The sequence below is a fragment of the Equus quagga genome, chromosome 4 (assembly GCF_021613505.1).
Source record: "Equus quagga isolate Etosha38 chromosome 4, UCLA_HA_Equagga_1.0, whole genome shotgun sequence".
In the NCBI taxonomy this organism is placed as follows: Eukaryota; Metazoa; Chordata; class Mammalia; order Perissodactyla; family Equidae; genus Equus; species Equus quagga.
In genome coordinates this window covers 91845201-91858369 of record NC_060270.1, presented here as the reverse complement: position 1 = coordinate 91858369, position 13169 = coordinate 91845201, and the positions used below count along the sequence as shown (strand labels likewise).

At 42.6% G+C, this 13169-nt stretch overlaps 1 protein-coding gene across 1 annotated transcript in view; it reads right to left on the bottom strand.

The window, feature by feature from the left end:
- The window catches only part of KIF5C (kinesin family member 5C), a 146826-nt gene that overhangs the window by 55585 nt on the left and 78072 nt on the right, over window positions 1–13169 (bottom strand). Inside the window, exon 11 of the mRNA XM_046657649.1 lies at window positions 5761–5909. Within this exon, the coding sequence (XP_046513605.1) occupies window positions 5761–5909 (149 nt within the window). The remainder of the gene's footprint in view (window positions 1–5760; window positions 5910–13169) is intronic.

Here is a 13169-nt window from a genome sequence, read left to right as displayed (position 1 = left end):
GTTCCTAAAAATATGGTAAGCAGCTTAAGACATTCTCTAATCCCTTCTAGAGTCATTTTCTGATAAACTGGTCGCCCAGGACTCTGCATCCCCTTTACAGCTCTGACCTCTTGGACAGGCCACACCATTTTCCTAGCTGTCAGTCTTTCTGTTAGTGTTTGGTTGTGCTCTCAAAAGAAGGAAGAGGGCCTAAAAAATTAGACCGCTCAAATGAAATGCTAACTTCTGAGCTTCCACTGTAATGAATCCAAGAGGGGGGCCAGCATCTTCCACATATTTAACACTAAAAGAGCAAACTGTGTTCCAACTACGGAGGCCACACAGTTCCACAAAGCCCCTGATCGGATCGGGAGGCTACAGATTTAGCTAGTTAGGGAACCAAGCCTGCTGGCCTGGCAGGTTTTAATTTGGAGAACAAATCTGCTCTAGAGGATTGCCGATTTTCCCATGCCTTCTCAGCCTGTGATGAAATAATTTCTTTGCATGATTTCAGCAGATGGAGTAAATGTACGTCCACTCTGTTATTTAATATTATATTTAATTAATCAAGAGATGCTACAGATATGCCATATTGTCGGGTCCTTTCCCTGTAGTCCTGACATCTGGATTTTCAGGGCCTCCTCTTTCTGACTTAGACCCCTGTAAAAGGTTATCATTTTTTAAAAGGCAAAATTCAACAAAGTATCAGAGAAGAGGGCATGTGTAAAGACTGACCTGGCAGCAACAGGGAACTATGGACCCGACCCCGCTCTGAGCATCATGTCCCAGAGTCTTCAGCCCTCTCTCCTCATCCTCCTGTTCAGAGTCTTCTTGATGGACTGGAGGGGAGGGGAGCAGGGCTGAACTGGGAGCTGTAACTCACTCTGAATCCAACTATCTAAATCCATCCCCATTTACAGGATTGTTTGAGTCCTTTCCATACATATGATCAACAAGCAACAGAGCTAGAAAGAAAAAACCCTATTTCTGACAACTGCCTACTCCAGCTCTCTGTCCTTAAGCAAGCAGGCTGAACACATTTCCATGAGGCTAAAGCTGCCAACAGAGCCTCCAGATGGAAGACAGACTGGCGATCGATGTCAGCCCACAAGATGTCACTGTAGATTGTAGTGGACATGTGTTGTCTTTCAGCCACTCAACATCCATTCTCATAATAGCACCTCAACTTCCTTGCGAGGAATTACCCCTCTCCAGTGCATGCAGCCTTGGTTAGACAACACATCAGAGTGCCCTGTCCTTCCCCAGCGAAGGCACATCTTCTCTCCTGGACATCTGGATCTTAAACATATAATGCAAGGATGGGAAAAACAGTTGGAGGGAATTCACCCTAGGAGTGGCCCCTTATGAGCCCTGTCGATTTGTTTCTGTTGCCTGCATCTCTACAGCAGCCCCAGCTTCGCTGGTTGAGCCTGGTTCCTCGGCTGTTGTTTTGGTCTGTGAGTCACTCATAGCCTTCTAGTGCTTTCTCTTTTTGTTTAAGCCGGGCAGGTCGCCTGCAACCCAAGGACCCCTAACTGGCACAGTGGGGAATGCAACCAGGCAGATGGGTGGCTCTCCTCATTCTTTCTTTATAAAAACAAGGTGTGGCCTCCCCATAAGCCACCAGGCACATGCCCTGAGCCATCCTGCCTTAACGGCAATTCAGAAATTAATTAAGGCTTAAGGCTTGGCGTAGTATGTACATTACAAGTCACAGGCCAAATTCTGAGAATCACTGTTCTATACCCAGAAGAGAAAACCACCAGGCTTGCATTCTAAAGTAGCCCACTAAGCTACAAGGGGTTGAAAATTGGTACAGGCGGAGGGGGTGGGGACCAGCCTTAGGCATGTAATAGACAGGATAGTATTTTACAACTTTGGAATGACTTTGGGCAGGGCACGCTCTCTCCTGTGGCTCAGTCCCGTCACTGCCAACTGTATCAGACATACCTCCCTTCACTATTTCCATTATCTGCCTGGACCTGATTGGCCGTTGAGACATCATATTATCTTATCTCTCCTACTCCTTTGTATTCCTACCTCATTCTGTATCACAGCAGTAGGAAAAAGCACAAGCATGCGCACAACACACACACACACACACACACACACACTTCTTCTCTGCTACGCTCCTCCTTTGCTCTCTCTCAGCTGGAGTACATCAGCCAAAGTTTTAAATTAGAAACAAACCATGCAAGAAAAAAAATCTCTTTCCCAGGGGAGAGTGCATACGATTCACAACACTCCTATAACTCATTCAGACCACAATGTGGAAATATCAGTACCCAGGAATTGTTAGGGTGAACTAAGTGGCTGCCTCCTACAAGCTTACAACCAATCTGTGTGTCAAATTTCAAAAGAAAGTTGTAAATATCCTGCCACTCAGATTTTAGTGGAAGGCACTGCCTTTTCTCCACTCCATCCTTCAAAATCCCAGCTCTCTAGTTGACACAAGCCAGCCACATCTTCATGACTACGAGGAATTAGGACTGATGCACAGGGACATCACTGAAGGGATTCCAGTCCCTCCTTTTTTGGGTGTGGTACTTTTCACATTCATCAAACTGACCTGAACACAAATCACTAGGGCTATGCGCAGGCTGCACAAAGGATGAAAAGAGAATGAACTTAGGAGTCAATCCCGCTACATTCAGATCCCAACTCTACCAGAGTCCAAATCACCTTGGGTGAGTCTTCTAACCTAGCGAAACTTCAAGGGCTGCTTGACAATTAACTGCTCAGCCTAGGAACATAACAAAAAGCCTGGGGTTTCTTGTTGCATGGGTTATGTACACTTAATCCTTGAGACAGACCTTCACTCACAGCTGGTCAAAGGACTCCACCATGTCTCCACTGCCTGACGTCCTGCCTGAAAGTTCTATCACTAGAGTTGCTTCCCTACACTTAAGAACCTTTGCTTCCAGGAAAATCACCTTTCAAATGCAAATGTTAGCTTTAGAGGAAAAGAGAGCTCTGCCCATCGCCCTTCTCCCATCACAGTCACTCAGTGATTACATGGTAATCGAAGGTGCGGGTCTCTCAAGACTGTCTCCCTCTTCTCTTCTTCCCTACCCTCTCTCCATAGTCCATAGGGGACCTCACCCCTACCTATGCCTTCAATTACTTCCTAAAGATTGACGACTCTCAAATTTCTCTCTCTAGCTCAGGCAGTTCCTTTGAGCTCCAGACCCTCAGACCTAACTTATTTAACATTTTCACCTGGATGTTTCATGAGCACCTCAAACTCCCCTCCTCATCTCTCTTGTCTCCAATCTGGTTCTTCTCCAGTGTTTCCTGTCTCAGTGAATGGTTCTGCCCTCCATCCAACTCAGTAAGCCAGAAAACTTGATACTGTCTCTCCCCACAGCCAACTTCTGAGTCAACCCTGCTGATTTCACCTCCTAAATAACTCTCTGGTCTATCTATATCTCTCCCTTTCCACTGACTTGTCTCAATTCAACTACCGTAATCTCATCCCTGGAAGACCACCCTAGTTCCTGGCCCACCTCTCCAGTCCATTCTCCAACACAACAAATGGATCTTCAAAAATGCAAATCCTATCATATGATCTGCAGCTTAATATCCTTGAATGGCTTCTCACTGCTTCCCAGATAATGACTAAAATCTTGTACAAGGGTTGCATAGCCCTGCGCAGGAGAGAGCTGCCTACCCCTCCCGCCCATCTCAGATCAGCGCCCCCGGCCTCAGCTCTCCACCTTAGCCTTCCTGTTCCCAGCCCTCAGGGCCATTGTAAATGTGGTTCCCTCAAGGCCCCCACTTCCACCTTGTACCTACTTCTCCTGGCTAACTGTTCTGTGTCTCTCAGATCTTATTCCCTATGTCACATGAGGGAGGAAAGCTTCACTGACTTCTCAGTTAAGGTCAGGCCCTCTGTTGTAATAACTCTTTGCACCTTATATATCCCATTTTGGTATGCAGCATAGACTATCACATGTTTATTGACTGTGGCTGGAGTCTACCTCCCCCATCAGACCATAAGCTTGGTAAGAGCAGAGACCATGTCTGCTCACTCTTTATTCTCCAGCATTGCATTAAACACGTGTTTACTTAACATACATTTATAAAAGTCTATCATGTGCCAGAAACCATCCATTAGTTTGCCCAAATTATGTAACTAAAGGACTTATGTAGGATCTTACCCTTTAGGGCATGGAAAACAGTAAATTTCTGAGGAGATTTGCAAGGTGGATGAAGTGGGACAAACAGTTAAAACGATGCCAAGTGAAAAGGCCAAGATAAGGGAGAAGAGAGTGCCCAACATAGATTCTAGGCATGAGGGTAAGTTAGGCAAACAGGGCAGTGGGCAGACCCCAGAGGACACAGTTGACTGATGGAAAGAGAATCAGAGTGTTACTGCTTGGCAAGGGATAGGAAAGGATAGGGAAAAAAAGATCGGTTGCCCACTCCACAGTGTTTCTAAGACCAGTCCCCTATCTCTTCATCAAAAGGCTTTACTGAATATTCCAGTTGCCCAGCAGAGAACTGACCCAAGAGAATCCCAGAAATAGAACAAAATTTCACATGGCCGCTTCCCGCCTTGCCAAGCACCCCTCCAACTCTCCCACTTCTGCCAAATTGTAAGGAATCATCCTCCAGCCCCAGGTGCTGAATTATTCAATTATTCTAGCAGCTTTCAAAACACATGTGCAGCTAGAAAATCTCCCAAAAAGAAATGAATTGTGTTATTTAGGCTACTAGGTCATTTCTTGACCCTCTCTTGAATCTTGGTTTCCCACGTCACTGTTTTTCAATTGAACAGTAGCTCACGGACACCCCACCCTTCCCAGCAAAAAGCAGTGGGAAACATATAATCACACGACAATGTGCTGCTCACTCTGCAGTTACAAACAGGCAGGTTTCACCCTGATCCTGCACCACAGCCCCCAGGCTCCTACGCTTCGACAAGACTGAAGCCCCCGCGGCACCTGAAATACATCGTGAACACAGCAGCAAAGAATCTGAAGAACAACCTCCAACAGTCCACGATGACCCTACACTCACACCAACCTGCCTTATTTCAGAGAAGAAAAAAGGCTTCTACCTTCTAACCTCCATCACAATGCAAAAATCACTGAAATAATCTGTCTGCACTTGGACCTGGAAAGCCCTCCTTCAGCGCCTCACCCACCACCCACCCACCCACTGCATGTCAGCTCTCTGAGATATTTTTTTTCAAGTAGAACAAACGAAAGAGAAATTTTGAGGAAAAAGAAAAACTAGTCACGAAACGAGCCTCTAAGACTCCATTTTAGCAGAGAGCTTCTTCAGGAGCCTTCTATTTCTGGCTCTGAAGAAACAGAGCATGGAGATGAGTTGGGCAAAAAATTACAAACATTCGCCAGAGGTGATCTTTAACCCCAAATCAATTGTAAAACTCACATAAGAGTGAATGACATTTTTCATTTAATCAAAAGCAGTCTGAGCCACAAAGTCTCAGGCACTGCCCCTCTAAACCTCAAATAAGACTACCAGAGAGAGAATTACAATAATGGGAAGAGGAGCAATCTCACTGGAAATAGATTAAGGCAAACTTGCAAATAGTTACTTGCCCACACTAAGAATGTATGTCAGCCAAGTGACTGGGTAGGGGTGGGGATCCGTGTTAGAGAATGAGAAAATATCTTGTTCACACACGTTGTTGCAAGGCAGGACCAAGCTCTGCCATCAGCCCCTCTTTCCCAAGTGTCCCAGGATGCTGAAAGTCATAGGAAAAAGAAAGTACACACTCATGCCTCATGCTTCTTCTCCGTTCTTCCTTACCATTTCTCCATCTATTTAGCTCCATCTCCAGATGCTGGATAACATTCTTCAAAGTCTTGTTTTTCTCTTTCTCTTTTTCATATTTCTTCTTCCATTCTTCCGCTGTCAGTTCCAGGTTCACAGAGACTGTATTCTTGATGGTCTTAGCCCTGGGGTTAAAAATATAAGGGAAAAATTCTGAGCACAGCTATTAGCATTAGCTAAATCATGAATATAATTAAGCCTCAAATTCTTTCACGTCAAAAGATTGGGAGCAGGAAGGATCCTAGGACCTTTACCTCCCACTCTCCTAGCTGTAATGATGGTACCACGACTCCTAAGGCTCCAAACTCGCTTTTCCTTTTCTCCTTTACCTCCTCCAGTCTCTAAATCCAACAGATTTTCATGTGAATTGTCTCTCAGGGTCACTTCTTTCTCTATTCCCTGTCACCACCTTAGTCTGTGTTCTCAGGTCTGAATTATTACCCTTTTTCAAACATTCAGCATCCTCCCTTAAGTATCTTGCATACCACTGCCAGATTCATCTTCCTAAGTAGAGTTTCCTTCCAATTCAATTAACATTTATGAAACACTAGGGATATACAAAGATAAATGAGACAAGGTCTCTCGCCTCTTAGAGCCTGCAGTTTCTTATATCAACGATATACAAACTAAAACAATATAATCAATTGTTTCTCTTACTCACATTTGGTACCTAGAATTATTCCTGATGTGTTGAACACATATCAACACAGGCCCCTCGAGATAGGTAGGTCACTTAACCAAGTAAGACAGGTCAGGTGAAACCAATGCTCCCTCCTGAGCACATGCCCCCATCACAGCCAACTGTCACCACGGAGGAGTGGAGGGCCACTGTTCTCAGGTGATCCCATTTACCAAGAAAAGTTAGAAATTGAGGAATTGAATCAGAAATTTTTATTTGTATCTCCCAATTTAAAACAATTTTTCAAAATAATTTGCAGGACAAACATGTCTAATGGCCACTGTTTTGCCACTTCTAGTATAAGAGATAAGGTGACCTCCTAGGACATATGGCCTGGGGGGTGTGATGCCACAGTGGACAGTGATTGGTTACTGATGAGACAGAGACTCAAAGGAGCAACCAGTGAGAGCAAAGGCAGAGACAGCTCTAGCTGATCCTAAAATCAAAAGACATGATTCATCTGGTTACGCATAGAAACAAACGCATAAGCAGACGTGCCCAATTAAAAAGTAAACTGACCATGGCAGAATTCCACTTATTACTTACTTCTTAAGAAGATAAAAATTTCATTTAAAAGTATGTGATATTCTGTGTTATTTGCTATTGACGTTTTCCCTTTAAACTCCCACCAGTTCTTGTACTGTCATATTTGCCAGCACTATCTGGTGTGTGATTCAGGTTAATTACCGTTGTCATCAAATGACAGTTTGGACATGATTTCTATTTCAGTGAAAGAAATTCAGCAGTCCTCACCAGTGATAAAGATGTCATTCCAAAAATTAATTCCTAAAGCAGACAAGTAAGTAACCCAACTGTCAAAAGAGAGTTAAATGATTTCAATGTAAGACTCTACTTAAGAATTAGTTTTAATCTCCCTCATTCAGTGTAGCTTGAGGCTGCTGTCCCCAGAAGTGCTTCGACTCTAATTTTTCAAATAGCAGCAATTTTATTACTACTTGAAAGTCTATGCCAGTTTGACACTCTCACCTCACCTTCTAACACCCTCAGGCGGTGTCGTGGATGTTCCTCAGATACGAGCAGACACTGCAGCATCCATTATCAACTTAGTAAGGCAGAAAGCCAAAAATAACATATGGCTAAAATGCTTGTGGACATTTAAAGGTACACTTTGAGGCTACCAATCTTACTTCTTAAGTCATAAAGAGTCTCTTGATGATTTCCAATGATAGTAGAAAGAGAAAGATAGAGCCCCCGTGCTATACTCAGGCAGGTTTAGCCAGAAGTACAATTTTGTGAGCAGACCCAGCAAGGTTATCACTGGTGGGACCGTCCTCAATCTCTAAGTTCTTTTAAGCTGTCCAGAAAATTCTTTTTGTTCTACTTCTGAAGTAATCAGGGTCCTGGCAGGAAACATATGGCCCACTCAAATTGCATAATTTGGGGAGACTTTTACAAAGGTATAGGAAGGGTGTTGGGAAATAACACGGGATAATGTACACCCCACATCAGTGATGAGGGGAGCCATTACCACCCTTAGGCTGAAGGGGGCCCAGGAGGAGAGAGCTATAGGAAGAAGGCTGCCCAATGGGAGCTATAATGGCCTTTAATCTAGGCACACAGTCAACCCAAAGTGACCCTTCAGGGAAGGAGCCAAAAAATTAATATTTTGACCTCATCCTTTTCTCTTCTTCTGATTGCCTGCCTGTATTCCAGTTGGTTGAACCTAATTGGCAACCAGAGGCAAGGGAGCCCAATGCAGTTGTTCAAACTGGTCACTGTCCCAGGGCACAGAGCAGACAGAGATGGTACAGAAATGATCCAGAGGAGCAGATGGAAGAGATGCAACCTAACTCCCATTTGGAACTCAGAACAATGGTGGAAAACCACGGCTCATGTCATTGCCCTAGACTTCATTCATTCCCAAATGAGACAGAGCATCATGCCTTTCCATCCACCACATGTACAATATGAAGAAATTAGCCAACACTGATAGGGAAAGATGTTAATTCTCCCAAACTTATTCCATAGATTTAAAATAATCTCAAATAAAATCCCAAGAGGTTTGCATATTCGTATAGAAATTGACAAGCTGATTCTAAAATTTATAAGAGAAACGAAAAAGGCCAAGAATAGCAAAGACAATTTTGAAGAACAAAGTTAGAGGATGAAATATCAACATTAATTATAAAGCCACAGGAATTCAAACTGTATTAAATAGTCCAGAAACTGAGGAATAGAAGCAGAATAGATTATGCAGAATCAGACACTCCCACAGTGATTTATGACAAAGATGTGCCTACAGGACAGTGGGAAAGGATGGTCCTTTCAATACATGGTACTTGGGGTGGGGGGGATCTTAATCTATTTCCCCAATACCACAGAAAAAATCTATTCCAGATGGATCATACACATAAATGTGAAAGGTAAAACAATAAAGCCTCTAGAAGAAAACAGAGGAGAATATCTTCAAGACCTTGGGGTAGGCAATGATTTCTTAAATAGGACACAAAGAAAAGATAAATTTGACTTCGTTAAAATTCAAAACCTCTCTTCATCAAAAGTCACCATCAAAAGAGTTAAAATGTAAGCCACAAAGTGGGAGAAGATATACGCAATATGTATACCTGACAAAGGACTTACCTAGAATAATTTCTAAAAATCAGTAAGAAAAAGCATATAACCAGTGAAAAAACTGGGCAAAGATTTAAATAGGCACTTCACAAAAGGAGTGCCAATAAATACTCCCCAAAAGGGTTCCTAACATCATTAGCCATCAGGGAAACGCAAAATAAAATAACAACAAGATATATTTACACACCCAATTGAACAGCTAAAGAATTTTTAACTGATAATACCAACTGTTGGTGAGGATGTGCAGAGACTATAACACTCAATTGCTACTACAGGGAGTACAAATTATTCCAATCATTTTGGAAAACTCTTTGGTACTATCTATTAAGGCTGACCACCTCATATCCTATGAGCTAACAATTCCACTCCTAGGTATATAACCTACAGAAAGGAGGATATATGTTCACCTAAAGATGTGACAATCAGTGTCATAGTAACTTCATTTATAATAGTCCCAAAATGAAAACAATCCTATAGTAGAATGGATACATACAGCTATATTCACACAATAAATACTATATAACTATGAAAGATAAACTACTACTATACCTAACAATGTAGTGAATTTCAAAGATACAATGTTGCATAAAAGAAGCCAGATACAAAACATTACTGTCTGTTTTTATTTAAATAAAGTTCAAAGACAGGCAATAGTAATCTATGTTGATAGAAATCAGGATAACACTCTTATGAGTTGGGTACTCACTGGAGGGTACAACAGAGAGGTTTCTAAGATGCTGAGCGGTGGTTACATGTATATATACATTTGTAAGAACTTACTGAGTTGCACACAAGGTTATGCATTTTACTTTATGTTTGTTATATTCAACAAAAATAAGTTAGAAAAATAAACTGATATAGAAATAAATCAAGTCGGACACAAGAATTTCTAGATCATGGAATAAACTAGAGTTACTAAGAAAGATACTGAATTCCTGTCCCTGGAGTTATTTTTTTTTTTAATAGAACAAATATTCTTCCTATCCAGGATGTTGAAATCAACCTTGCAAAGTAGAATAAAGAGTGTCTCAGTCCTTCACTCCCATAAGAGATCTATAGTAAAAGGATGTTGAACATGTACAATCTACCTTGCTTTTAACCATGAACTTTAGGAAAATTTACAGAATAAAGGAGCCTAATGGTTAGATTCTATCTAATTTTGCCACTCACAATTCCCCTTCCTCCTGTGTGAACAGTTAGGTAGTTGCCGTCAGTTTGGGTTAGGTAGTGCTCTGCTGCTTTTCTGCCTGGTCCACTTTAGAGGATGTCCAAGTCTCTTCTGGCTTTCATATTCTTTGCTCTTTTATTTTGGCATTTTCCACACGCTTGATAGCTGTAATTATACTAAACAGTATTATATCTGGACTCTCTGTTCAAACACAGGGAACCAACACGGATCCTGGGCACTCAGGACTGCACACAGACACATCTCAGGGACTTGTAAGCACAGACATGCATGCACATGTGCATTTACTACTCGGCCTCATTTCCAAAAGAATTTCCGGTAGCTTAAAAGGAAACATTAAAATCGGCAGGATAGCAGAAATTGAGAAATGCTCTTAAGGCAGGCTTTACAATTTTGTCTAGCTGGAGCTATATAGCAATAGTGAGACCACCCAGCCCTACATTTCAGGGACATCATTCCTTGATATAGGAAAACAAGCCAACAATCCAGAGAAGCCTTACTCTGGACATGAACTTACTGTTCACTCGTCATCTTTACGGGTCAGTCTCACTGTGATAACATTTGGTTAATCCCAATGTGACCTGATCACTCAGAAAGGAGCACAAAAGTGTCTTGGGTCTTCATTTCCAAAGACCCTCAGGTTTTTCAACCAGAGGCCCCAAGTTATACACAAAAATAAATGCCCGACGCTTCGAAGACTGTTCCCAGAGTTATAACCATAGCAGACACTGAGCAAAATCCTAAGCAAATGCTATTTAGGGAAAGAACCAATCCTAAGCAAATGCTACTTAGGGAAAGAACCTTAATTAACCTTTGGTTTATACCCTAACAGCAAGACCCACTTAGTACAAGTGAGCCAAATCTTGAGGGTGCAATTATCAAGATATCTGCCTTGCAGTTTTTCTTTGTTTTGGCTTGCTTCAGAAAGTCAACCACGACTTAAATAATACACAATCTAGGCTTGCCCCAGATATAATATCTCTTCTCCCCAGAGGGAGAGAACTAGGACCCAGTTTTTAAAAGATCTCAAAGCTAATGAATGTTAGCCAGCTTTGGAGAAGGCAGATGACGCACAGCAAAGAGCAGGAGCCATAGGACATCTTCCACCTAGATCCTCACAGAGAGACAGGTAAGTCAGAAAAGACTTCTATTAGACACACTCCACTGAAGAATGGAAGGAGGAAGACTCTGCCTCCCTGTCCTTGAGTGTTCTGTTATTTCCTCTCAGCACTTCTCTATCCTTCTGTCACTGAATTTTCAGTTTACATGCTCAGAAGCCTAGGTCCACGCTTCTAAGACTGCTGATCGTGTCCCCTTCCATCATCTAGCTTAAGCACCCATATATGACAACAAGGCATTCTCATAATTTGGAACTTGAATCAAGCCCTTGCTAAGACGGGAAGTTCTAGAAACACTGGTTCACATCACTCTGCATCCTCATAGATCCCTTCCCCACCTATTTCCTCAGTCACTGCCTACACTCATGCTGTCTGGCCAGAGTCAGTTCTGAATGATATATAGACTACATATTGTTGGAGTTTCTTCAAATTACCTTGGCCTCCCTGGAAGAACCAGGAAGACGTCCATTCTTAGTATCTTCCTACCCTCTTGTTTTCAGCATTTTCCTTCCCTCTCCAAGTGTTTAGGATAGTACTGACATTTGAACAAGGAGTTCTAGACAGCCCCACGCCTTCAATGCATAGAATAAGTCTGTAATGTGTCATTCTGCACTGCAAATGGTGTGTGTGTGAGAGAGAGACAGAGAGACTGAGATCATCCCACGGTGGGATAGGAAAGGATAGTTGAGCATCCTTCTCTCTCAGTCAGGGTTCTCCAGAGAAACAGAACCAGTAGGATAGATATAGACAGATAGATGATAGATAGAGAGACAGATATCCTATTTGATGTATATAAGATATACCTTACAGTTATTTATTTATTTATTTATCTGAAGATATTGGCTCATGTGACTGTGGGGACTACTAACTCTGAAAGCCATAGGACAGGCCAGCAGGCTGGAAGCTCAGGCAGGTTGATACGCAGTCTTGAGGCAGAATTTCTCCAGGAAACCTCAGTTTTTGCTCTTAAGACTTTCAACTGATTGGATGAGGCCTACCCATTATAGAGGGCCACGTGCTTTACTTAAAGTTAAGTGATGGTGGATGTTAATCACATCTACAAAATACCTTCAGAGCAACACTATATTAGTGTTTGATTAAATGGCTGGGTACTACAGCCTAACCAAATTGACACTTAAAACCATCACGCCTTCTGATGTGACCTGAGTCCCAGTTCCTACAGAAAACACCTAACCTTCTTCTGGAAACATGACTGCTGGAAAGCACTTGCCCGTCACCTACTGAGGCCATTTCCCTGCTCATCAGTAGCGGATGTACGGAAGGAGAAATTAAAAGCTTTAAATTTTGTGTCTTTTGAAAAGTTCCAGTTTCCGGAGAAACATTAAGAAATGACCAACTTGGATGAGGATTTGCCAAATGGTTAATCTTCTGTCATCCTCAGTATCTCTCCCTCCAAGAGCAAAAATTAACCCCACTGGTGTTTCAGTAACATGCCCTCCAATGGGGGGGGGGGGTGATTTGACACTTTCTCCATTTTACGTCAAAAGTGTAGCCAAGCATCAATGGCGGCCACTGTGCTCCCTCTAGCCCCACAGGTAACCTGTGATCATGCTCTGGTGACATGAATTTTTTTTCTTTAAGATTTTATCTTTTTCCTTTTTCTCCCCAAAGCCCCCCGGTACATAGTTGTATATTCTTTGTTGTGGGTCCTTCTAGTTTTGGCATGTGGGATGCTGCCTCAGCATGGCTTGATGAGCAGTGCCACGTCCGCGCCCAGGATTCAAACCGATGAAACACTGGGCCGCCTGCAGCACAGCACATGAACTTAACCACTCGGCCACGGGGCCAG